The 25,812-nt window shown below is 47.3% G+C and overlaps 1 protein-coding gene across 6 annotated transcripts in view; it reads right to left on the minus strand.

Annotated features, from left to right (window-relative positions):
* NOS1 (nitric oxide synthase 1) overlaps nucleotides 1–25,812 on the minus strand; it is a 123,377-nt gene that overhangs the window by 49,550 nt on the left and 48,015 nt on the right. For 5 of the 6 annotated variants that reach the window (XM_057745190.1, XM_057745189.1, XM_057745187.1 and 2 more), the window contains 11 exons: nucleotides 21,191–21,319; nucleotides 19,745–19,890; nucleotides 18,365–18,527; nucleotides 17,499–17,590; nucleotides 14,203–14,344; nucleotides 11,654–11,793; nucleotides 8,763–8,937; nucleotides 5,298–5,399; nucleotides 3,472–3,666; nucleotides 3,001–3,086; nucleotides 566–710 (listed from right to left, as the gene is read on the minus strand). In XM_057745190.1, the coding sequence (XP_057601173.1) occupies nucleotides 566–710; nucleotides 3,001–3,086; nucleotides 3,472–3,666; nucleotides 5,298–5,399; nucleotides 8,763–8,937; nucleotides 11,654–11,793; nucleotides 14,203–14,344; nucleotides 17,499–17,590; nucleotides 18,365–18,527; nucleotides 19,745–19,890; nucleotides 21,191–21,319 (1,515 nt within the window). Of the gene's footprint in view, nucleotides 1–565; nucleotides 711–3,000; nucleotides 3,087–3,471; nucleotides 3,667–5,297; nucleotides 5,400–8,762; nucleotides 8,938–11,653; nucleotides 11,794–14,202; nucleotides 14,345–17,498; nucleotides 17,591–18,364; nucleotides 18,528–19,744; nucleotides 19,891–21,190; nucleotides 21,320–21,896; nucleotides 23,164–25,812 lie in introns of those variants that run through there. The other variant, XM_057745192.1, reaches the window with a different exon arrangement.

Genomic DNA, 25,812 nt, shown 5'->3' on the forward strand with positions numbered 1-25,812 from the left:
CTTCCAGCAGTGTGGAGGATCTGGGCCAAACAGGTCTGAGATACCCGCCTTAGGGAAAGATCATTTTGCCCTGTATCTTAGCTTTACTTGAGCAACATTTCTCAAAGTAGGTTCTAGGGAAGCCCAGTCTCCTGAGATACTCCTTAAAAATAAGTGAGCCGTAAGCAAATGTCTTTGGGAAACATTTATATTCTCTCCTCCTCTCTTTTGGAGAGGATAACACATACGTGCAGATTAAAGGCTCTGAGAAGTCCTGCAGCAAAGAAACCTAATGAACCACATTAAATGCAGAACTTCCCAAACTGACTCCAGAAGTGTTTTTCATAAACTTTCTAATCTTTTTCTCTAGAGATGGGGCTTATGATTCCTGGACTCCTGGAGGGTTCACAGGGAGAGAAGCATCACATTCCCCTGAAATATATGGAAATGGGCGTGAGAGAGCTGATGGGCAGCTTCCGATGTGCTATCTCGCATTCTCAAAGGGTTCTTTCTCTGCTGAATTCCCTCTCTCCCATCACCAGCTTTACCATGAGGGGCCAGAGAGCTGGCACTGCCCCCTACCCACCTTGGCATCAAAGGCGTGTTTGAAGATCTCACACAAGGTTTTGGCATAAGCCTGCGATTTGCCTGTCTCTGTGGCGTAGAGGATGGTAGCCTTGACCCTCTTGGCCATGGCCTGCCCCATCAGCTTGGCTGAGAACTTGACGGCTCTGCGGGGGTAGAGGATGGAGAGGAAAATGGGAAATGTAGAAAGGAGGGAGGATGCCAGGCTGGGACTTGTGGGCAAGAAGCATGACCCATGAAATATAACAGGAGGGAACCCACTCTCCTACTCTCTGATGGCTTCAGGGAGACTCAAAGTGTGAGTGTAGGTGCCATATTGGTCCCTTTCTTAAGTCCCTCCAGAGCAACGAGTCGTGAGCTAACATGGTTGGTTAGTTTTACTAGTTTGTTACTTGGTTAATTGATCCCAGTCTTGAAAACCTTGGTTGGCCAAGCGTTACCCCAAAAGATGATCATTCATTGATGCACACGTTTTTTCATTCATCAAGTGTTGGTTGCGTGCCTAGCTATGTGCCAGGCATTGTTATAGGAATGGAAAAACGGGGAAATGGCTGTCATGGGGCTTACGTGTGTGTGTGTGTGTGTGTGTGTGTGTGTGTGTGTGAGAGAGAGAGAGAGTGAGAGACAGAGAGAATGAATCACTAGTAAATCACTAGGTATTGAGCTAGAAGGGATTTTAGAGGTTTATAAATCCATGAAGGAAGGAGCAGGTCTGGTTTAATCAGCCATGCGTAGCCAGGGTCTTGCAAAGGCTGATACTAAATAAATGTCTATCAAAAGAAGGAATGGATTTTAAACATGCGGCTACCACCAAAGCCCCGGGGAGTTTAAATGTCAAGTCGAGGCTCTTTCTAGCTAAAAGGAGAATTCAGAACCAGTGTTTCTTCCTTCGCATCTATGAAAGCCTGGGCTTACCTTCCAGGCAAGCATCCCTGTTCTAACTAGGAATCTCAGAGTAGATAAATCGCTAATTACCCCCACCTGGGGATTAGTGGTGGTTAAATTCATCATTTTTTAGAATCAGGGAAACCACCCACGCTGCTGGAGCACTCGGAGCTAAGGGGGAGAAACAAAAGAATAAAAAGTGCCTGGAGGGTTCCCTTTGAATGATCAGAGCATAAAAAAGCATCTATAATTAACTCCCATTGTTTCTACCCCAAACTTAATAGTGCAATTAACACTGTAGATTTTCCCCTCCCTCTTTCCCTCAGAGATAGCTGAACTGAACTCTGAAGCCAAAGGCTGCTGTCCCTGAGAATCTGTGATGCTCTTGTTAGGGAAAGAAGGGCTGCTGATGTGGTCTTGCTTGGCTGGAAGGAGAAAGGGGAGGGAGGGAGAGAAGGAAGAGACCCCGTGGACAGTGGAGCCGGGATCTAGGTTTCAGTCCCTGCAAGACCTACCAGTATCTCACTTCTGGGATCAATGGCATGGATGTCACCTGTTGAGAGCAGAAAGTTCTGGACCCGGGGGACAGAGGAAAGTGACTAAGTAGCTCCGTATGTACTAACTCCTCTGCCAAAAAGTGAGCTCCAAATAGGGGGTCTCTGCTGAGTGGATCAGGGAGTTCTCTATCTTTAGACAGAAGGCTGACATCCCCATTAAACCATCTCAGTCAGCCTCACTCCACTTGTCAGCTGGTCCCCTGGCTAACCATGAGTTCTTCAGGACAATACTCTTCAATAGCCTTGGTCCCTAATCCTCTTCCCTCCTTCCTTTCTCAGTGAAGTCTTGTTCATTTCACTCTTCAGCTCAATCGTCATCTCCTGAAGGAAGCCCTCCTTGACCTCCCAAACTGGGTGAAGTCTATTTTATGACACCACGAAGTGTTTCTTGATGGGAGCTGTGAGCTTCCTGAGGGCAGGACCACAGTATCCGGCTCATCGTGGCATCTCTGGAGCCCAGTATGGTGCCTGGCAACGAGCAGCTACTTAGTTACTCATTTGTTGGCTGAATGAATGAGTGAGTGAAATGAGATTCATCCCTGGATGAGAGTCCTCTCTAGGCAGTGCCGTGCTAGAAACAGCTTGTCCCAGCTCCTCCGGACTCTGGCTTCAGTGACTTCCTTTTGGGAGCTTGAAATTGGCCACAGTGAGGTATTTACACCATGGAAACGGGCAATTGTTACAAATCTATTATTATTACTATTGCCATCATTAATTGGCAAGCTGGTTTATCGACACAACAGTGCCTCCAGGATGAGACTTTAGGAAACTGGGGGCGGGGTGGGGGGAGTGAGGTTGGGAAGGAGAAGAGTCCTGGTGATGTCTGCATCCCAGACTCTGAGGCAAAGGAGGCAAAAGGGAGTTGGGGGAAATGGAGAAATCACATCACACGAGAGGGCAGAGGCACAAACATGTTCCCAGCCTTCTTTTCTGGGGCTCTCTGAATTCGGGGGCACAGCCATCCCCCCATCCCCACCTACTTTAGGAGACTTACTCTGCCAGCTTCTTGAAGCCGATGGCTCGTCGCTTTGTGGGGGTCCCGTTGGTGCCTTTCCAGACGTGGGTGTTCCAAGGGTCAGGCTGGGAAGAGAGGATGATGGTCACTGCAGTGAGGGACCCTGGCTCCTCTTGGGAGATGCTCAGGACTCCCTGGGGGCTCGTGGCTGCCCAGCCACGTCCAACCCTTAGCCCTTGAAGGGAGTGACCCTGCCAGTGGTGACCACAGGGGTCCTGGCACAGAGTGGCCGGTCCAGCCTCCCTGCACTGTCCTGCTAGACCTTCCCACTCAGCCCCAGACCCTCTCAAACACTCTCCTCGTGACTCTTGACTACTCATTTCGTCTCCATTCGTCTGTGCTGTTCAATGTGCTGGCCATACTTCAGCATCCGAAATGCAACTTTGAGCTGAGATGTGCTCTAAGCACAACACAGACACACAACGCGAAAGAGGCGGGGAGGGGCAGGACCTGGTATTCGAAGGAGGGGGTGAGCCGGTAGTTGAGCATCTCCTGGTGGAAGACGGGGGTGATGCTGCCAGACATGGGGGGTACGATCCACACCCAGTCAGCAGGGCAGCCTCCCCGGCAGCGGTATTCATTCTCCATGTGCTTAATGAAGGACTCGGTGGCAGAGTGGTGGTCAACGATGGTCACTTTGTCACTCTGTGGGAGGAGAGGGCACAAGGAGTCAGGAGGAAAGAGACGCTGGAGTATTTCGGGACTCCCCTGCCCATGGGTCGGCATTCCCCAAAGTCTGGTGCTGGAGATGATTCTAGGCAGGTGATTCTTTGCATTGTTCTTTCAATCCTGATTAGAGCCAGGAGGAAGTCTCTACTCCGTGCTGATTCATCTTTAATGCCTCTCTTACCAATCTTCCTCTCTCCTTCCTCCTCCCCACCCCCTCTTTTTTTTTTTTAAATGAGAGAGGAAGCTCAGGCAACTAGAATCCAACAACTCTGTGTTGTTTCCCTTGTGTGTATTTGTTTATATAGTTATTTAAATTTACAATTCTCTTCTGTGTATGGCAAATGATACTGGCTTTCCATTTATGATGGTGACACAAAATCCTCTTCAAATAAAAATCTGTAAGTAATAAGGATGAGTTCATTAAAATGAAAAAATGCCAATCACAGCAGAGGTGGGTGGACTAAATGTCCGGGTAGCCCAGCCCCAGGGCCCACTGTGGTCGGCTGCTCTGGATTCCTACCTTAGCCAGGCAGCGTCTCCCCTTTCCATCCACAAGACCCTGTCCCTGCCCTGTACTTTTCCGATCATTCATTCCACCCACATCCCTGCTGCCTCTGGCTCACCAACCTTCGTACCGGTCCACCAATCCATGAAAGCATCCTCCTTCATTTGCAACAGTTCCTGAAACTTCGCTCCTCCATGGTGGAGAGGGAAGGGAGGGGGCCTCCTTCCCCTTCGCCCCATCTCAACTGGTCTCCCTCCCAGGATAGATGTTCCCCAGTATTCCCGGTCTCCCTACTCCTGACATGGGAACCTACGGTTTCTATTCATGTCTATACATGACTTGGTATGTTCATTCTACTGCCTGTGTGGGCCTCTCATGCATGTTTGAGGGTCTACCTTCCCAGATGGTCACCCCCAGAGGACAGGCTGCTCTCTACTCTAGAGAGTGACCTCTATTCTATGGGTCTCCAGGTTTGCCCAGGAGAATCCCAGCTTATGCCTGTGCACTGTCACGATTATTAGTGGTGTCCCCCTTTTGCTCTCAAAAATGTCATGGTTTAGCTGATAATTTTTAAGGCCAACGTACTATATATAATAGCATTTACCACGGAACCACACGCAGTGGGGGACCTAGATACTTCTGATCATGATGATGAGTATTTGTCTCTTATGTGAAAGTCCGAGTGCCTGAGAAGTGGCAAGACATAGCAGGTGTTTGCCATTTCTTTCCTTTTCTTTTTTTTTTTTTGGCCGCACCACGTGGCATGTCGGATTTTAGTTTCTCAACAAGGAATGGAATCCATGCCCCCTGCAGTGGAAGTGTGGGGTCTTAACCACTGGACCACCAGGGAAATCCCAGACGCTTGCCATTTCAATTCTAAAAAATCGTAAGCAACAACTCACGGACCCCCCTATCTTTTTGTCTCTTCCTCAAATGGTCCCCCGCCCAAGATCCATCATGGGGAGGAAGGCGTGCATGATGGGAAGTACACCTCGCTGGTAGGCAGATCCACGCAAAGACAGTTCCTGGGAGCTGGGCTCTTGACCTTCTGCCCCAAGACATGAAGATTTAGTTCCCCTTTGAGGGTGTGCCCTGGTGCTACCTGGAAGCTATACAGAACCGCAATGTTGATCTCCACCAGTGCCTGGTCCTTCCACAGGGAGGATGTCTTCCTCATGTCCAAGTTCATCTTCTTGGCCACTTCCTGAAAGGGGAAGGATATAGAGGCTCATAGGTTCGGGCACCTCTGGATTTCAGACTAAAGAGGGACAGGGCTAGTGTCACCAATGAAATTCCTCATTAATCAACGCATATGCAGACTAATTCACTCACTCACTCAAAAAAATTTTTTTTATTGAGGACCCACTGGTAGCAGCAAGAGACTAGAGGGACTTGACTAGCCCTTTTATTATTGAGCTTACCTTCTAGTGGGGGAGATACACAGTTAATATTGTGATGAGTGCTTATTCTGAGGAAGAAAATAAGGCAAGGAAATGGGATAAAGAGGGATACGGGGGCAGGATGAATTGAACCAGGATAGTCAGGGAAGAACCACAGCAGAGGTGGCATACAGGTGAGACCCAAATGATGGGAAGAAGCAAGACATTTGCAACTCTTGGGAGGGAATGTTTTAGGCAGAGAGCACAGCATGTGCAAAGATCCTGGGGTGGGATCAGGCTTGTGCTGAGATATAGGAAGAAGGCCAGTGTATTTGGAGGGTAGGGAGCCAGGGGAGTTGGTGAGAGAGAGACGCAGAACTGGATTATACCAGATGTGTAAGGGTGAGGATTTTATTCCAAATATGATGATGAAGGTCTTTGGCGGGCTTTAAGGGAACATGTGGGTCTGGGAGTAGCATCAGCTGCTTTCTAGTAGGAAAAGCTCTCCACTCATCCTGTTCCATCTCTGGAGTGGCCACTACTTGGAATCTATCAATAGATCATGGATATTTTGAGCTCACGGGGATGCCTGCCTACTCCATCTGACAGATGAGGAAACCAAGACTCAGAAAGCTGCACAGACTTGTTTGCAGGCCGCAGAGCCAGTTGCCCTCAGGGCTGAAGCCCTGGGAGGCACCCAAGACCTGGGAGCGGCTCCCCAGCCAGCCGCCTCCTTTGGCAAAACTGATTGGCAAAAACAACTCCTGACATTTATCTTACAGCTCCAGGTAAAGCAGGAGCTGATGTCAGGAGTAGGGAAGACCCAATAGCAAATCCATTAATTAGAGCCTGGCTTCTCACTTCCTCTGTCAATTCTCGTCACTTGTGGGAACCTGGGTCTCATTACGGGGCTAGAATGTGACAATTTCTCAAGTTTGGGTAAGTTGCTTCCCAGCCCCAGCTGTCAACATTTGTACGTAATGGCAGTTCGAATCGGAAGGCTGGGGCGGGAGTGGGTTTCATTTAAGTTACCCAGTGACTGCTCTTTGCAATTGAAATGTAAGCAGGGATCACGAAAGCAGACATTAATTTACTCTTTTGAGGCTGAGGTGTTAGGTTCCGTTTGGGGCCTTTTAGCAGTGACACAAATGCAGAGAGTAAGAAATGTGCTGCTTTACATAAATACATATAAAACTTGAATTATTTTATAAAAAAAGGAGAGTGTGTACAGCCAGTCATACTGCTATTGCTACTTCTACAGCACTATTTTGGTTAAAAGAATAGAAATCAGTTGCAGGAAAAAAAAAAAATGACAAAAAAATTCCCAAATATGACTTGAGCCACATTTCTGGAAATTGCCTAGAAATGTGTTTTCCTTTCCTGCCAGGAGTTTGTATAGATCAGTGGCTGCCCAGTAGAATTTTCTGGAGAGCTTTGAAAAATGCTGGTGCTTGGGCTCTACCCTGGAGCACTTTCAAGCGAATTCTGGGGAGTAGGACCCCAGCATAATAAAACTTCTTAGGTAATCCCCATGTGTGGCAAGGCTGAGGACCCCTGGTTCTGTTTTCCAGGCTAGCACCCATGGAATTGTTTTAAATTGAGGTAAAATTGACAAATAACATTATGTGAATTTCAGGTGTAAGAGGTGTTGGTTTGATACATTTATATATTGCAATATGATCATCCAGTCACATAATTACCATTTCTTTTTTTGTGGTGAGAACAATTAAGATCTAGTCTCTTAGCAACTTTGAAATATATGACACTATCATTGTTGACTATAATCTCTTTGCTGTGCATTATATCCGCTGGTCGCAAGTTTGTGCATTTCAAGAACATCTTGCCCAGTTCCCCCACCCCTGGTAACCACCACTCTACTGTTTTAGGGAGTTTGGGCTCTTTTAGAGTCCACATGTAAGTGAGATTGTGCAGTATTCGCCTTTTTCTGTTTGATTTAACTCAGCACAACACCCTCAAGGTCCACCCAGGTGAATACCCAGGTATTTTAACAATACAAACCTAACACTTTTTTTTCTTTGCTTTTTAAAAAAAATTAATTAATTAATTAATTAATTGGCTGCATTGGGTCTTTTTTGCTATGTGTGGGCTTTCTCTAGTTGCGGCGAGCGGGGGCTACTCTTCTTTGTGGTGTCTGGACTTCTCAGTGCCGTGGCTTCTCCTGTTGCGGAGCACGGGCTCTAGGCATGTGGGCTTCAGTAGTTGTGGCATGCGGGCTCAGCAGTTGTGGCTTGTGGGCTCTAGAGCTCAGGCTCAGTAGTTGTGGCACACGGGCTTAGTTGCTTTGCGGCATGTGGGATCTTCCTGGCCCAGGGATCAAACCCACGTCCCCTGCATTGGCAGGCGGATTCTTAACCACTGCACCACCAGGGAAGTCCCCCTAATACTTTTTTCTGAGTTTGAATTTTGCCCTGTGCTTTATTTACTCTGTGACATAGGCTCAGCACTTAACTTCTCTGTTTCTTAGTGTCTTCTTTTGAAACAAGCCCAACCACAGCAGACTGTTGTTAAAAACAACATTTGCTGACAAAACCACAGCAGTCCTGATGCTTTCACCCAAGTGGAGCTCCAGGGAGCAGTCCGCCCCAGCACTCTTTAGTAGATGAGGATGACTCAGCCCTAGAGAGAATCAGACCCTCCACTGAAAAATGCACATGGTGGGGAATCACTGCCAATCCTTGTTTTTCAGAAAAGAGACTAAAAATGTCCCAAGTTCATGGGTTGTTCTCAAAACCTTCTAACAAGGTTTGACACTGACAGGCAGTGAAGTAGAATGGTATGAACTCGGACCACAAAGTCAGACTGGGTTCACATCCCAGCTCTGCCACTCCCTAGCTGTGTGACCTTGAGCTCAGCACTTTAACCCTCCAAAAGGCCTCAGTTTCCTTATCTGTGGAAGGGGGATTATCACACCTGGGGGATGCGGTGCAGATTAAATGAGCACCTAATAGATGCAAAGTGCTTGGAGTGGTACCGAGCACGTAGAACACGTACTCTTAATGCCATGGAAGGCTTTGGAAAGGCCAGGGGACTTCCCCAGAATTGCAGGTTCTGTTTTAACCTCTTCCGGTTTCCAAGCCCCAAAGCTCAGCTGTGGGGAAGGACAGCTGAGCCCACCCCCTCTGCCTGCCTTGTGCGTCCCCGTCATGATGACCAAGGAGGGACTTCACCTCCAGGATGTTGTATCGGGAGCTGTCACAGTAGTCGCGGACGCCAATCTCCGTGCCCATGTACCAGCCGCTGAAGGGACAGGCGCTGAACTCCAGGCCACCAATCTCCAGGAGCATGTTGGACACAGCGGGGAGGCCGTACCACTTCAGCCCAAGGTCCTTGAACCACTCAAACCTGCAGAGAGTAACACAGCCCAGCTCACCAGGGGGCAGGAGCCTCACGGGAAGACACATGGGTGGGATATCTTTAGTCTGGGGATGCTGAAATGGCAGCGACTGACTGGGACTTACTATGTCAGAACCTGATTCCTGGGCTCGTGTCAGACTTGTGGAATCACAGTTTCCATAGCTGGGGCCTGAGAATACACACTTTAACATGCTTCCTAGGTGATCCAGATGGACATTCAGGCCTGGAAACCACTTCCTTGGGCTGCTGTTTATCTCCTAAAGCCACCCTGAAGGTGAAGCCAGGAGAAAGTGATCGTGGCTGAGTTCCTTCTGACCTCAGGGCCTTTGCACGGCAGAGTCTTCCTCCTCTTTTCCTTCTGTGCCTGTTTGGCTTTTACCTACACTTTCATTCTCAGCTAAAATGCTGCTTACTCTGGGAAGCCTTCCCCGATGCCCGATCTGGGTTGGATCAGGCAACTTCATGCCTCCAGGAACCATGAAATTTATTTTGCAGCACTTTATTGGAATGAAGTGGTTATTTGGGTAACTGATCTTCTCCTTGAGATTGGAATCACCATGGAGGTGGGAACCAAGTCAGCTACAACATCCAGCACAATGCCTGGCCCAGAGCGGGAATAATAAACAGTATTGAGCAAGCGAATGAATGAATAAATGTATGAAGGCCAAGTTTCACTAGGGGGACTGGGTGACTTCCCAGATATTGGGCAGTGTCAGGTGTCTCAGGACACTTGCTCCCTTCTGCAGGGCCGGGTCTAGGGTGAGGCAAGTAAGGCAGTAGCCTTGGGTACAGAAGTGAAGGGGGCACCAAGAAACCCAGGAATCAAGATCAACTCCATTCATTAATTCATTTACACACCAGTCTAAATTAATTCAATGTTTTTTAAAAATCAAAATTAACGCAAAAAAAAATCTATGAGGAGTAAAATATCAAACCTTTACATAAAGACAGGATCCCACCTTACACTTGTATAACTCACCTCACTTGCTTTACCCTAATCTCAGCCCTGAACTGGTCTTTATTTATTTTCTTTAAGATCTTTCATTGAGATACAATTGACATACAATAAACTGCATATATTTAAAGTGTACAATTTGATATTTTGAGCTGATCTTTATTTAAAGTTTTGATATATTATGCATCATGGGTTTTAAAAGTTAATTTTGATTTTTAAAAATATTACATTAAAATATTATTTCTCTTGATGATTGATTTTTTCTTTTCTTTTTTTGTTTTTTTGGTGCTTCCTCCATCAATTTTGCCCCAGTGTCTCACTGTGGAGTTCCTTTACTCTCAAAAAGTGTAAATTCCATTTGTGTTGCTGGCCACACCCCTCACAGCCCCATCCTGGCTCCAAATTGCTTTTGAATTTGAGCCGCATCAGGTCACATAGAGTTTTAAATGACTCCCTCTATTTAAAATTTGTGTCCCCGACAATACAGGAGGTTCTTCTGCTCTTTCAGCCTTTAGGGCTGGAGCAAGGGCAGGTCCAGGTTGATGGCTTAGAAGTGGGATAAGGAAGGTGATTTTTTTTTTTAATTGAAGTATAGTTAATGTACAATATTATATGTTACAGGTGTACAATACAGTGATTCACAATTTTTAAAGGTTTACTCCATTTACAGTTATTATAAAATACTGGCTATCTTCCCTATGTTGTATAGTATATCATTGTAGCTTATTTTATTTATTTGTTTGTTTGTTTTAGTAACTATTCTAAACTGTGTTTATTTTTTTAAATCTTTATTGGAGTATAATTGTTTTAGAGTATTGTATCAGTTTCTGCTGTACAACAAAGTGAATCAGCCACATGTACACATATATCTCCAAATCCACCCCCTCCTGAGCCTCCCTCCCAACCTCCCCATCCCACCCCTTTAGGTCTTCTCTGCAGCAGCCTCCCACCAGCCATCTATTCTACATTTGGTCGTGTGTATATGTCAATGCTACTCTCTCACTACCTCCCAGCTTCCCCTCCCCCCGGTGTCCTCAAGTCCATTATCTACGTCTGTATCTCTACTCCTACCCTGCCACTAGGTTCATCAGGACCATTTTTTTAGATTCCATATATATGCGTTAGCATACGGTATTTGTTTTTTTCTTTCTGGCTTACTTCGCTCTGTATGACAGACTCTAGGTCCAACCACCTCACTATGAATAGCTCAATTTCATTCTTTTTTATGGCTAATATTCCATTATATATATATGCCACATCTTCTTTATCCATTCATCTGTCGATGGACATTTAGGTTGCTTCCACGTCCTGGCTTATTTATTTTATACATAATTGTTTGTTCCTCTTAATCCCCTACTCCTATTTTCTCCTCCCTCCACCCCTTTCCACTGGGAACACTAGTTTATTCTCTATGTCTATAAGTCTGTTTCTTTTTTGTTATATTCACTAGTTTGTTGTATTTTTTGATTCTACATATACGTGATATTCTACAATATTTGTCTTTCTTTGTCTGACTTATAAGGAGGGAGAATTTGATTCAGAAAAGATGGTGGTCCCTAGGCTAGTGAAGGAGGAATTATTGATCCTGAGGGAACCCACCTTGCTCTGGTCCCATGGTGAGGATAGGAACCAAGATTCCCTTTCAGCCTCTGTCTGGGCTGGAGAGAGAGCCAGGGGGTCTGGGGTTGGGCAGAGAGGGGCACTGGGTAATCCACCCACCCTCACCCACCCCATGCCTGTCCCTCTTACTTGGGGTGTCTGATGGGCACTTCCAGCACCAGCTCTGGAGGAATCTGGAAGAGCTCGGGGTCATTGCCGTTGGCCTGGAGCAGGAGTGGTAGGACATCGAAGCGGCTTCTTGGGGGTTTCCAGCCCTGCTGTATGCAGATCTGCAACGAGACCCACCAGGTCAGGCCACGTGCCCCAGGCCCTCCAGACACTCAGCAGCGCAGGAGGGGCAGAGGAGCCAGTGCAAGCCCACCAGCAGCCCCTTCCTCTGGAGGCTATGGGCCACGCCACCTCCTTTACGAACTTCTCGGTGACATCATCACGTAATGAGTATAACTTCCTGTGGTCCCATGGAACAGAGAGCAAACCTGTCCTCCAGCCCCCCACTTGGTTATGCTTTCCGGGTCTTCCCTGCCCGCTGGGAACTCCCAGGGCAAGGGCGGAACTGACTCTTTCATCTGCGGTGCCCTTGCGCACAGGGCCGGGCATGGTGTATGCACTTGCTCCAGACGTGTTTGCATCAGGTGCCCTGAGACATGAAGAAAATCTACCAGATTTAATGAGGACGGATCTCTCAGAAGGACCACAGAGAAGGCACCTGTTAGAGCAGCTGTCCTATCAAAATATAAAACCAGCCACATGAGTAATCTAAAATTTTCCAGCAGTCACATTTTAAAAGGTAAAAAAACAAAGAAAAAAACCAAAGCAAAACCAGGTGAAAATAATTTAAATTATATATTAATTTTAAACAATGTTTTAATTTCAATATTTAAATAATTAATTATAGCATGATATTAATTATATTAATAGCAATAGTAATTTATTGACACTGTACTAAACAAAGTATTAATAATATATCAACTATTAATAATATCATTATGTATTAACATATTAATATATGCTATATTAGCATATTAATATATGTTGTAATATTAATATGTTAATAGTATATTTGACATTAAAATCAAATATTCAATATGTTTATTAATCCAATAAGATATAAAAATTCATAATATATAACATAATTAAACATCATTAACTGATTAATGATGAATTATTAAATTATTAATATTAATGTGTTTAAAGATATTTAACAAAATTATATTTAGCAACATAATAAATGTATTAATTTATTAATAAATAGAAATAGATTAGCCCAATATCATCCACAATATTATTTTTCAATAGGCAATCAAGATGCAAATTACTAATGAGATCTTTTCCATTCTTTTTTTGTTCTCTGTCTCCGAGACCATGTATTTTACGCTTAGGGCATGTCCCAGTTTGGGCTAGCTGCATTTCAAGCAGTCACTGGCTGTACGTGGTCACTGGCTACCTGTCGTCACTGGCTACCTGTGGTCACTGGCTACCGTGGCCAGTGGCTGCCTTACTGGGTGAGGGGGTTTCAAAAGTTAAAATTATGTGATTGTGTTTGGAGTGATTCTTTCTGCTGGGTTAGTAAACACAGGAAGCACAGAAGCGTGGGTTTAGGAGAACATGTTGTGTTAGTGAAGTTTCTGGAGACAGAAGGAGAGGCAGAGGCCGTGGCGTTTCTGTTCCGGCGGCCACAGGACAAGGTCAGCCAAGTCTACAGTTAGGGCTCAGCCAAGTGGAGCAGAGTCTGGCTGAGGCTAAAAGGCACAGGTGTGACTCCTGGTTGCCCTGGTTACAGCCCCCTCCCCAGGATAGAAACATTTTCATAAGAAAAGCCACCTGCAAATGAAGTTGGTGGTGATGAGGGTGCAGGAGAGCCCTTGGCCGGGAAGCTCCCTCGTGGGGAAGGAACTGGGGAGGAGTTTGAGGAGGGTTTGAGGAGAGGACAAAGATGAAGCAGGATGGCAGCTGAGTGGGTGACACATAAAAGGGGTCCCGGGTCTGTGTGCCTGAGATCATTCCAGGCATGGGGTCTGCCCACGGTATCTCCTGTGGGCACAGGTGGTGGAAGTGTCCAGGCATTACCTGTGCTACCTGTCCACATCACCCCGGAAGGAACCCTGGATGGGGAGAAGGTGGTACCCATGTTCCTAGTGGCTCTTATGAATTGCCTTGGGCTGCCAGCAGCTGTGGTGGTGCTGGAGAGTCCAGTCCATCCAGAGAGGGTTGGGTGGGTAGCAGTGTTGTACCAGGAAATGAATGAATGAATGAATGAGGAGTATGAGTCTGACATATCACTCAACTCAGCACAGACGATGCCAGACGTGGCTTTCACACATCAGTGCCTCTCCTCCCGGGGGAGCCAGGAGATTTGGACTGTACCTCTGGCTTTTCCTCTGTTCCTTTAGTAGCCCTGGATAACGCGTTTGGCCTTGCTGAGATTCAGTCTACTTATCTGTGAAATGGGGCAACCGTTCCCATTATGAGGGTCAGGCAAGGTAATGGCGTGAAAATGACCAAATGACCAGCTGTAACAGAACCAGCTGGATGGGAGGCACAAACAGAGCAGGAGGTCTGGAAATGAGTAAGCTGCACCCCACCGACTGCTCCTCCTATGATCACGTTAAACTAGAAGAAGTCTGTGGATGAAGACCGTTTGGGGGATGGGGACGAGAGCCCAGGTGGGGGGCACGCACCTCTGTGAACTCCACATTGGCTGGATCCCCCAGGATGGAGCCGTCAGGCTGCTTGTAGCCAGCGTAGCGGATGAGCTGGGCGTTCCAGACTCGGAAGTCGTGTTTGCCGTCGGTCCTCTGGGGAAATATGGTGATGGCAGATCTGGGGTGGAGAAAGGGGGACATGTGGCCTCAGGGCGGGGCTTGCACTCTGGGGACATACTGGAAGAAGTGTCGCCCAGGCCAACAAGTGCAGAAGGCTCAGGGCCCACGCGGCAGCTGTTGGAAGGAGAGGAGCCTTGCTCTGTCCCTCCACTGGACCACTGGGTGAGGAGGGGTGGAGGATGGGAGGCCCTGGGCCAGCTCTCTGAAAGAAAGAGAATGCTTCTCTAACTGGAGACATTCAAACAATCTTGACTTGGGCCAGTTTTCCAGAAAGTTCTTTTGCAGCAGGTAATCCTCGGGGAAAAAATGTCAGACTGTTTCCTTTTAAGAGCTCATCACTGATTCCCAGTTTCCGTCTTTCTTTTACCACCATCATTATTTTTTGCCCCATTTGCCCACCCTAGTACCACAGCCAAGTCTACAGACTTACGATTAATAAGAAATCAACATCCATTTGTACACATATTCATTTACTTTTAAAGAAAACTGAAGATCGCTCCTGGTGTTGCCCACCTAAACAGGTGACTGTGAGACCGTGTACTGTTATTAAACTGTAGAAAGATGTTGTGGCCTGTAGAAGACACCTCAGTGGAGCTCTGCTCTCTTTTCGTTAAAAGGGAGGTCAGCGATTTGGAGAGGTGTTAACAATGCCTTATCCTCTTTGGCTGCATCAGAAGGATTGAAAAAAAAAATGGGAAGGAGAGTAACTTTTTCACAGAGTGGTTCAATGCTATCTCCTGCCAGGAGCTCCTGTCACCTGGACTCATCAGTTCCATCCATGGACCAAATCCCAGGCTATGGAAACCACATCCTGGCTTGTGTCAACATGGGGATGACATCGTCGGTCCAAGCCAATGCTCACAGGTCTGCTCCCATTCACATTCTGCCCCTGGAGCCTTGCCCTGCTGCCTCCCTTAGATGGAGGCCCCTTCTGCTGTCATGTACCCAATTTCAAGGCTGGACTCAAATTTACTTTCTCCACACAGCATCCCCTGTCTTATCTAGTTCCCAGAGCCTCCTTCCTGAGCACATTTAGCTCTCACTGTCTGCACAAAACAAGATTGCATTTAACACTGCAGGGAGTAATGCGTTGCACGTCGGGATGAGTCTAGAACCCAGGCTGAAGGCTGAAGTCACATAGAGCCAAAGATGCTCTTAAAAATCCCTGAGCAGGGTTTCCCTGGTGGCGCAGCGGTTAAGAATCCACCGGCCAATGCAGGGGTCACAGGATCGACCCCTGGGCTGGGAAGATCCCACATATTGCAGAGCAACTAAGCCCATGCGCCACAACTACTGGGCCCATGTGCCACAACTACTGAAGCCCACATGCCTAGAGCCCGTGCTCCACAACAGGAGAAGCCACCGCAATGAGAAGCCTATGCACCGCAATAAAGAGTAGCCCCCACTCGTCACAACTAGAGAAAGCTTGTGCGCAGCAACGAAGACCCAAGGCAGCCAAAGATAAAAACATAAAAAACAAAAATAAAAAATAAGAAAATAATAAAATAAATCTTAAAAAGAAAAAAAAGAAATCCCTGAGCAAAGGCGCCATATTGGAGACGAACACAGACTTAGTCAAACTGTCAGCATTTCCTCCAGCATTAAACCACGTGGCTGTTTCTTTGGTTGAGCAGCAGATAAAGCGTGCTTCTGTTTGTTTATATATATATTTTTAAAAAGTGTGTTTAGAAACTCCAGAATCACACACAGTGGGGTGGGATGCTTAGTCTGTGTGCGGGAATGAACCCAAAGGAAGACCGGGAACAGGTTTACACCTCCCACCTCCCAAGTCTCCTAAGCATAATGTCCCTAAGTGGCAGGTCGAGTGCCCTGTGCTATGTAAATTACATCTCTCTCCCTCCTTCGTCTCCCTGCCCACATTCCTCTCTTATGTGTAGATTGTTTCTATACACGGTATACATTCTCTTATGGCCTCTCATCGTGTCCAGATGTGTAGTTCCAAACTTGTAAAAAAAAAAAAAGAATCAGCTAAATATTCCATCAATAGAAGACCTCATTTAGAACCCCCCGCCCCCAAAAGAGAATTGAAAACAGTCAAGGTGCACTGCCTGTGGCCACCCCTGCCCCGTATCACCCCATCACAGTACCATTTGAAAACCACCAAACTAACCCATAAACTCCTTGAGGCCAAGACTTGACTGGGCCCTCCTTTAATATTCAGGACATGCAGGAGAGTTCTTTGTTGTTCTCTGAAGGGTGAGGTCTTTTAGGAAAAAGATCCGGGTACTAATTTCCCAAGCAGGCCCTGGGCTTAAATTACAGGCTCTTTTCCCATTGGTGGGCTCAGTTGGTAAACACCATTTTCCACTCAAGGAAGAGACACGTCCAAGAAAACCCATGCCTAATGCCAATAAGCCACTTTGGGGATGAGCTCAGTGTAGCCCGAGGGCTTGTGGGAATATCACTGCAGTGGTCCTGCACGGCCCCAAGATGGGGCTGGTCCTCAGCTGCTGGGAACAGATGCAGGGGCAGGACTGAGGAAGTAGGATTAACAAGTGTCACTGCCTGTCCGCGGGGCCCCAGCTGTTCCCTTCCAGCTGCTCCTCTCCCAGCTGCTCCTCTCCCAGCTGAGACATGCCAGTGTGGAAGCCACCAGCTCACATCGGCACCTCCCTGCCTTGGCTTGTACCTTGTGGCTATGTTCTTCATAGCGGGCAAGAGGAACCCCAGGTGTGGCTCAGCTTGGTGGAACCAGAAAGGGTGGTCCACACAGCAGTGGGAAAAGAAGTTGCCTTTAAACCCAGGGAGCCTCAGGCAGCTCCAGGCAACAGAGCAGAAGCTGTAAAAGGTAACAGAGCAGAAGCTGTAAAAGGAGGTTACCCCCGGCAATGGGACTTTCCTGTTCCTGGGAATCTGAAACATCCCTTCCTGTTTCCTTCATGGGTGATATTGAACTGTGGGATGAACGTTATTTCAGTTACTGTAGTTTTGCAAACCACATGGGAGTCTGTTTCTCCCAGGATAGAAGGCACACGGTGGTTGGAACGAGGATGCCAGGCCACCTCTCTCAGCTTGGCGCCTGTCCCTGAGAAAAGAGGGGGAGCATTTCCCTGGCGGGGGAGCAAACTCCAGACACAAGGGTCAGCACCGTGGGGACATTAGACTCCCCTTCCCCAAGCTGGTCAGCTCACCGGAGGTTCCCTTTGTTGGTGGCATACTTGATGTGGTTACAGATGTAGTTGAACATCCCGTGAGCCGTGGTACAGTCGCGGGCATCGAACACCTGCAAGGGGTACATCGTGGGAGTGACTGCTTCCTCCTTCCCCATTCAGTGCCCCCCTTTCCAGGGCAGCCCTCCCAGTGGAGGCGTGTCCAGAGGGCACCCCAGCTGCTGCCCACCTTGAGTAGTGAGCATCTCATTACTGAGCTCCAGTTTGGGTTTTGTATTATCTTTTTTTCTATGCTAATAACCATGGCCAATCAAACCAGGAAAAATCCCCTAAAAGTAGGCATGGAGTGTAAGTGAACATGGGAAAGGGATGCTGAGCAGAGGAGGGACTTTTAACAGGCTGCCTGTATCTCCCATGAGGTTCCTCGGGATTAGGGACTTAAAAATAAAACAAACAAAAATCAGACAAATGGCCCTGACATTGATAGCTGATCTACTTCCAAAATGAAACTATTCCATAGAGGGAAAAAAAAATCACACCAGGGGACACAGAATCTAATGCTTTCAGGGAGGAGGCAGATAATGTAAATAAGGAAAGAGAGGAGGTGTAAGACAAAAGGGAGGAGTGGGGTCTGTGGTAAACTGGAGCATGTAAGTTGTAACTAGAGACATCGCATTCAATTTTTTAAGAAGACTGTTTTGGCTAAATAAAGTATGACTTTACGCCAGATTCAGCCATGATCTGAGAATTTGGGGCCGCATAATCACCATGTGATAATTCACCATGACCACCAAATGCCCTTGGTGGGAGCGGACCCTTTTTTAAGCTCATCCCTCCCTCCACCCCCACCAAGGGGCTCTTCACAGCATCTGAGCCTGACTGCCCACCTGCAGCTTGGACCACTGGATCCTGCCGACGCAGCGAGAGGCATTCCGCCAGGCGTGCTTGGCCCCGTAGATGAGCTCTGTGTCCTTGAGCTGGTAGGTGCTGGTGGTTTCAATTTCTTTGTTCACCTCTTCCAGCCTCTCCATGTGGGCTTTGGAGCCGAATCTGAGGGAGGAGAGAAGGGACGTGGGAACATCACCTTCTCTCCTAGATTAGAGGCTGGTGGAAGGAGTGAGCTATTACAGGAGGCCAGAAGCCACAGAGAGTCTGAATTGATATCTGGATACAACGCTCTGAGCATAAAGCAGAGACTGGCAAACTCAGATGCCTACAAAGGCCTGGCAGCGTACATATGACTGAACTGGCTGGGTGGGTGGGGACTTGGCCAACAGGTGAGCCCACGTCTGGTCCAAAGGGGGCAGCCCCAACTCTGCTCCAGCCTATTGTTGCCTAATAGGAATGAGGACCTGGTACTGCCAGATCTTCTTTCAAGAGAAACCGGGAACCTGATTTTTAAAGGGAACTCTTCTAATTTTCAAATGATGGCAATGAACTGAATTAGAAAGTTAAAAAAAATTAGAAGGTCAAAAAAATTCTTATGAAAAGGTTCACGCTTACAAAAAGGTATAGAGAACGATATAATGAACACCCATGTCCCAAGCCTGAGAAATCAAAAATAAATAAGAAAATAGATCATAGTTTCTTGGGGACTACTCTGCACCATAGCCCACTTTCTTTCTGGAAGTGACTGCTATTTTGAATGCAGCATTTAGCGTTCTCACGCTTTGGTTTATATTTCTGCCACTTGCGTATATATCCCCTAAATCATGTATAGTATTATTCTGCTCATTTAAAGTTTATATAAATGATGCTGTCCTGCATATATCCTTCCACAACCTGCCCTTTTTTTCCTTTGCTCAAAGTTATTTGTAAGCTTCATTTCCATGGACATGCAGAGCTTTAACCGGTTCATTTTCACAGCTGTATAATATTCTATTACAGAAAATGCCACAGTTTACTTACACATTCTCCCATCAATGGAGGTGAGGTTGTTTCTGGTGGGCTCTTTAATTTTATTCCTATTATAACAATGTTTCAGTGAACATTCTTATGCAGGCTTTCTTGTGAACAAGTGTGAGGGTTTCTTTAAGGAATATACCCAGGTGTGAAATTGCTTGAAAAGTTTCAAATTTAAGCAACACTTTGCAGGCTAAACAAAAACATTTCTGGGGGCCAGATCTGGCCCTTGGGTCACTAGTTTTCCACCTCTGTGCATGGCAGGCAGAGGCCCTATGCTCAGGTTTTGGTTCAACTGTCTACAAAGTTGGACCTAAAGTCTTCATACCCCATACTCGGGCTCCCCAGTGTAGACATGAACTTGCCTTTTAATTGATGAATAGTACTGATCAATAAACTCTTTGGCAAGAGTGAAGAGCTGCTCTCTTGTGCGGACGTCTTCAGGCCTTCGTATTTGCTGAGAAGGAAGCATGATGGACCCCATACAGATGTGCTCGGTGCATCCCGTTCCCTGGAAGGAAAAGAGCTTTGGGCTATTACTTAGTTTCACCCAAGGGTGGCACGTGTAGGGCTGTGGACCTGTATGTGACAGATCTGGATCTGACATTCGTGGTGGAGTTTCCCTGGCCTTTAATTCCCAAAGCGGATTTCTCATCTACCAGGTTCCAATCACTGTTGGATGTGGTCATCAGCCCAGGCAAGGAAAAGATACGCAGCATTATAAGGTTCTGAAAGTGTTTGCTCTACTTAACTGGGGAGAGGGGGGCTTTGTGACTGCCGTTCTCTGGGAATCAGAACCATTGGCACTGAATTCCCAAGTATCTTTTGACCCCATATTGATCAAGAAGGAGCTAGTAGAGTGATTACAGTGAGTCTCTGGACATATCTATGGGATGTTGATGCAGAAAGTAGCCCCAGTTCTTCCCCTCCCTCTGTTCACACCCTTTACTATGTGGCTTAACAATTCTCATCAAGAGGCGATGCCTCTTCTCTCTCCTTTCACATCTGGGCTGATATGGGCCAAGAGAATACGGCAGAAGGGACGCTGCGCGCATTCTGAGTCTAGCCCTTGAGAGATCTCACACGTTCCTGTTCATTCTCTCAGGACCCTGCAGCCAGCATGTGAAGGAGACTGAGCTGGCTTGTTGGAGGATGGGAGGCCATGTGGAGCACAGTTATCCCAGCCAGGGCCATCCTAGACCAGCCTGCCCAGAGCTGACCCCTCAGGTGATCGCAGAAGCGTGAGATCAGCAGAACTACTCAGCCCATCTGTAGGCTTTCGGAAAATAATAAGTGGTGGTTATTTTAGATCACTAATTGCAGGGGAAATTTGTTACACTGTGATAGCTAACTGATACAACATTCCTCCAAAAGGCCCATTTTCCAGAACAATGTAAAGCAATAGATTGATTGACTGACTTAAAAATATGTAAAATTTTAGAGGACAGACTGAAAACCAAGAAGGGTTTGTCCAAAACTCCGTCAGTGGTTGGATTGTGAGAGAGAAAAAGAATGTAGTTAGAACAAGCAACTCCCCTTTTGGGTACAAGGAACACAAATAAAAGGTCTTTGACAAGTGAGTATCCACCAGTGGTTCTCAAATGGGGGTGAATTTCCCAACAAGAGGACATTTGGTAATATCTAGGGACATACTTGGTTGTCACAACTTGGGGGTGGGTACTGGCATCTGGTGGGCACAGGTCAGGGCTGATGCTCAACATTCTACAGTGCACAGGGTGGTCCCCCAGGCCGCATGTGTGGATATTGCTGGGGCTGAGAAACCCTGGTCTACTCCCAGCTGGGATACTCACCAACGTGCTCTTAAGGTGGAGGGTGTCTGAGAGAACCACGTCGGTCTCCCAGTTCTTGACCTTGAGGAAGCGAGGGCACTTGGAGGGGCTGCCATTCTTTGTGGGAGACTGTTTTCCCGAGGCAGGGGGCTGGAGGAGAGAAGATGAAGATGAGGTATTAGGTACTCTTGAGGGCATTGGAAGATTGTCTGCACTGGGATGGGAGGGAGGATGCTCTTCCTGGAATCTGCTCCCAGTCACCAACTGTCTGTGACTCTTGGGGCTGGACATGTGCAAGGTAGCTGGGAATCTGGTCCCTCTACCTGTGCAGAAGAGACACCATGGAAGGAAGTTTCGGGTTCTGGTCTGGGGATAGGGGTCAGGAGCTGAAAAGTGGTCTCTCTGGCATCTAGCACAGGGTCTGGCACATAGCAGGGACTCAATGAATGTTTGTTGAATGAATAAGTGACTGAAAGAACAGTGTCAGTCTCTTCAAATAATAACAGCCCTGTGGGGTTATCAGAGGAATCAAACCTGAGGCTGGGTCAAGTTACTTGGATTTCTGGGTCTTCCTGCCATAGCCCCAACTCACCATTTCTGGCAAGTACCGGGAAAACAAAAAGTTTGAGTGAGAAAGGTTTGAAGCATAGAATATTTCCCCCCAGTTTCAGGCTTCTGCTTTTCAAAAAGATCAAGCATGTCCCTGCTTCAGGGCCTTTGCACTTACTGTTCTCGCTGTCTTGAACATCTTCAGTTTCTCATTTGTCTTCACCTCTGAAAACAAACTGCCCAGTAGGTGATGGGGGATAAGCCTGGGCTGATAAACGTTGGCCCATGCATTTTAGGCCTCACTGATAAGGATCACATTCCTGTCATGGGTATTTCTGAGTGGTTGTCTACCTGCCTGGGTAGGGGTGTGCTCGTACATCAGACACGCATCAGCAACTCTAAGGGAGAGGCAGCAGGCACACCCTGTTGCAACAGCTGAGCAAGGGAGGGGAGAAGATGAGACGATGTTGAGTGACACTCATGTCAAAGAGGAGAGCAGTGGACAGTGACCTTGAGGCAGGGCATTCACACATTCAGATTGTATTTATTGAGCATGCACTATGTGCTAGGCACTGTTAGGCACTGGGGACACTGAGGTGAACCAAGGCAGTCAGGATCCTTGTCCTTCTGGAGCATTGTTTTGGGAGAAATGGAGATAAATAATAAGTAAACTAATGCACGGATGACATAATTTCAGGTGGTGATAAGAATATAATATAGAGGGAGGTAATGGTGACATAGTGGAAGGGGGAAAGTCAAGTGCAAAGGCCCTGAGGTAGGAATGCGTTTCCTAAGTTCAAAGGACCAGGAAGGAGGCCAGCGTGGCTGGAGTGGATGAGTGAGGATGAGTACAAGGAGATGAAGTGAGAAAGGAGGCAGGGTCCATGTCTCATCAGCTCAGAGGTGCTCGGGCTGGTGAGGGAGCTGTGAATTGGGATTAAATTGGGTTAAACCTAGGACAGAAATCACAGGAAACTCTGAAGGACAACTAGTGAAAACTAGCATTCAGTGTGCACTTGCTCTGTGCCAAGCAAAAACCCTACCATCCCCATTTTACAGATAAGGAACCTGAGGCACAGAGAGGTTAACTAAGTTGTCCAAGATCACAGAGTTGGAGCCAGGAGTAAAAGCCTGGCAGTATGGCTTTGAAACCATACCCTTAATTGTTTGACTATCTTGCCTCTTGGCCACCATGCACAATTCACTCACTCACTCATTCATTCTTTCAACACATGCTTACTGAGTATCTCCTATATGCCAGGCAAGGCAGTAAGGGCCAGGGCCACAGTGACAAACGTACAGATGTGATCTGTGCCCTCATGGAGTTCACAGTCCAATGGGGATGATGATTGAATGAACCATTATAATTGAGTGAAATGGGTGTCATAACATGCGATGCTGGCCGTGCGTAGGGGATTGTGGAAGCACACAGAAGAGGTGCCTGACCCAGGGCATTTGACTTCTAAGTCAAGACCTGAAGGACAAGTAGGTGTTAATCAGATGCAGAAGAGGGAGGAGGTTCTTGCTGGCAGAGAAGTGAGAGGCGTGGCCACCTTTCTGGCCAGTGGAATAGGAGCGCTCTGTTAAAGCATCTGTGCCTCCACGCTGGAGTTTGGGGAACAGGATGCAGGTGACAGCATGCCACTTTTAAAGGTGATACCGACACAGGGCAGGGAGCAATGGCAGGGAACAAAAGGGAGGTCCTATGCCTCATGATCTTCCACACCTTCCTGCTCTGGCTGGATCAGGTCATCGCCAGTGGCTCCCATCTCAGTGCTGGGTACCACCATCCATCAACCACCTGTGCATGCCACAGGGAGGAGCTGTCCTGGACCTCATCCTCTTTATCCCCCTCATCCAATCCATCCCCAACTCCCATCCAGTTTAGCTTTCTAAATAGCTCTGGAATCCATTTGACCCTTTTTCTCTCCATCTGCTGGACAGCACCCTGTCCAAGCCTCCATCATCTCTGATTGCAACTGCCTCCTAAATGTTAGCCATTCTTCATCAATATTGGTGTCATTATTCTGCTACTAGTACAACTTGTAGTCCTGTTACAAGTACCGCTACAGGTATTACTACTGTGCTGCCACCCTGGGAGCAGGAGGATGGGGATGAATTCTTCCCCTCATTCCTTGTCTGCCTTTCTATCCTGCGAAACTCAAGTTATTTTATTTATGTCCCCACATGAAGCCATGTGCAAACAACTCCACTTCCTTTGAAGGGCTGTCCAGACATCCTAAACTTCTTTATTTAGGACTCTATTTCCACTCTTGTCTCTTCTAGCAGATGTCCAGGGGATGGAGGTCACCTCTGGGCAGTCCTCTGTGGTGACAAATTCCTCTGATCGTGCTGATGACCTGCATCCTTGAGAAAACAAACTCCTACCTTGCCCATGTGGGAGGTACCCAGGCCATCCTCCCTAAATACCTGGCATCACTTATTCAGTTTAGAAACTCTCTCTCTTAACACCCTGGAGGTTGAGGAGCAGGTGGAATCCCAGGGTGGGGATAACAGATGTGGTGTTGGCATTGGGGTCGGGCCCAGGACCCGTGGAGGTGACAGGAGGGCAGAAGGGTGGGTAGCCTGACAAGGTGGGAGGAAGAGAGGTGTGGGATGTGGCCAGTGGGCGGGCAGCCAGCAGCCTTCATTGGCAGGGCGGAGGGAATGAGATACGGGCAATAAAAGAGGCCATCTGTTGAGGGTCCAGATATGCGAGGGGTGGTCATTACGAGACAAGTAATTGGGGGCCTGGGCGCGAGCTGTGCCATTCCCCACCCCGGGCTGTGTGAACCGCACACTTGAAACCAGGCATTAGGAGGCCTCTGGCAGGGCTGTTGTACTTGGGCTTTGATGTTTTAATTAGCCAGCAGTAATATTGGATGACTCAGGAGGGGACAAACAGGGAGATTAATATAGCAGTCAGGGGCCCCGCATGGGGGATGCAAATGACTTTTCTGAGTGGGGACCGAAGTGCTTGCGCTGAAAATTCAGATTCGTTGCACTTGTGGGTTGTTAGGCTGGGGACAGGGCACAAGTGGGCTTTGGGCTGTGGCTATGTGTGTGCTTTTCTGGATTTGTGTCCAGGACAGACAATGGAAGCTTTTCAGGTGATGGGCGCCACTGACTCGATTTCAGTGGGTTCTATGGGAGGGCTCCTTGACGCCAGTTCCTAAATTTGCAAAGGAGGCTCTCAGCTTGTGGGCGTTTCAAAGGCTTTGTCAACACCTCTTTGCTTTGGAAGGCTGCAGAGAGGCCCTGAGGAAATGGAAGGAAATGATGTTACAGCCCAAGAGGAGGCAGCAAGTGAAGTCATGTCAGCCTGGGGCCCTGAGCCAGGAATTCAGCTGATGGGATCCTTGGCAGCCTGATTCCCTGTCCTTCTCCTTCCCTCCCTGCTTTGTCTCTTTCAATAAATACACACTGAGTACCTACTGTGTGCCTGGGACTTGTGTTCTAGGCCCTACAGTGGTCCCCACTCTCTTGGGAGAAGCGTCTTACAGCTGCATGCTCTGAAGCAGGGGTTTGCAAACTGTGGCCTGTGGGCCAAATCTGGTCTACTATCTGTGTTGGGATAGCCCACAGGCTAAGAATGGTTTTTCCATGTTAAACTTGTTGAATAAAAAAGTCAAAAGACGGGTAATGTTCAACGACATGTGAAAGTTATATGAAGTTCGAATTTCAGTGTCTGTGAATAAAGTTTTATTGGCACACAGCCACCCTCATTTGTTTTTGAATTGTCTATGGCTGCTTTTGCAATACAAGGGCAGAGTGGGGTAGTTGTGATGGAGACTGAGATGAGATAGCCTACAAAGCCAAGAATATTTCCTATCTTCTCCTTTATAGAAAAAGTTAGCAGACTCCTGATTTGAAAGATCAAATTCCAACGGCTGAAAGCTAACCTATTCTACTTATATAAGATACTTCAACATCTCTGAGCTAGAGCTCACTTCTGATCATTCTTTAAAATAGCACCCCAACCCTGTTACTCTCTGACCCCTTATCATGCTTGATTTTTATTCATAGCACTTATTGCTGCCTGCAGTTTATAAGTGTATATGTATTTGCACATGAATGTATGTAGTTATATCTTT

The sequence above is a fragment of the Hippopotamus amphibius genome, chromosome 8, assembly GCF_030028045.1.
Source record: "Hippopotamus amphibius kiboko isolate mHipAmp2 chromosome 8, mHipAmp2.hap2, whole genome shotgun sequence".
NCBI classification, from domain to species: Eukaryota; Metazoa; Chordata; class Mammalia; order Artiodactyla; family Hippopotamidae; genus Hippopotamus; species Hippopotamus amphibius.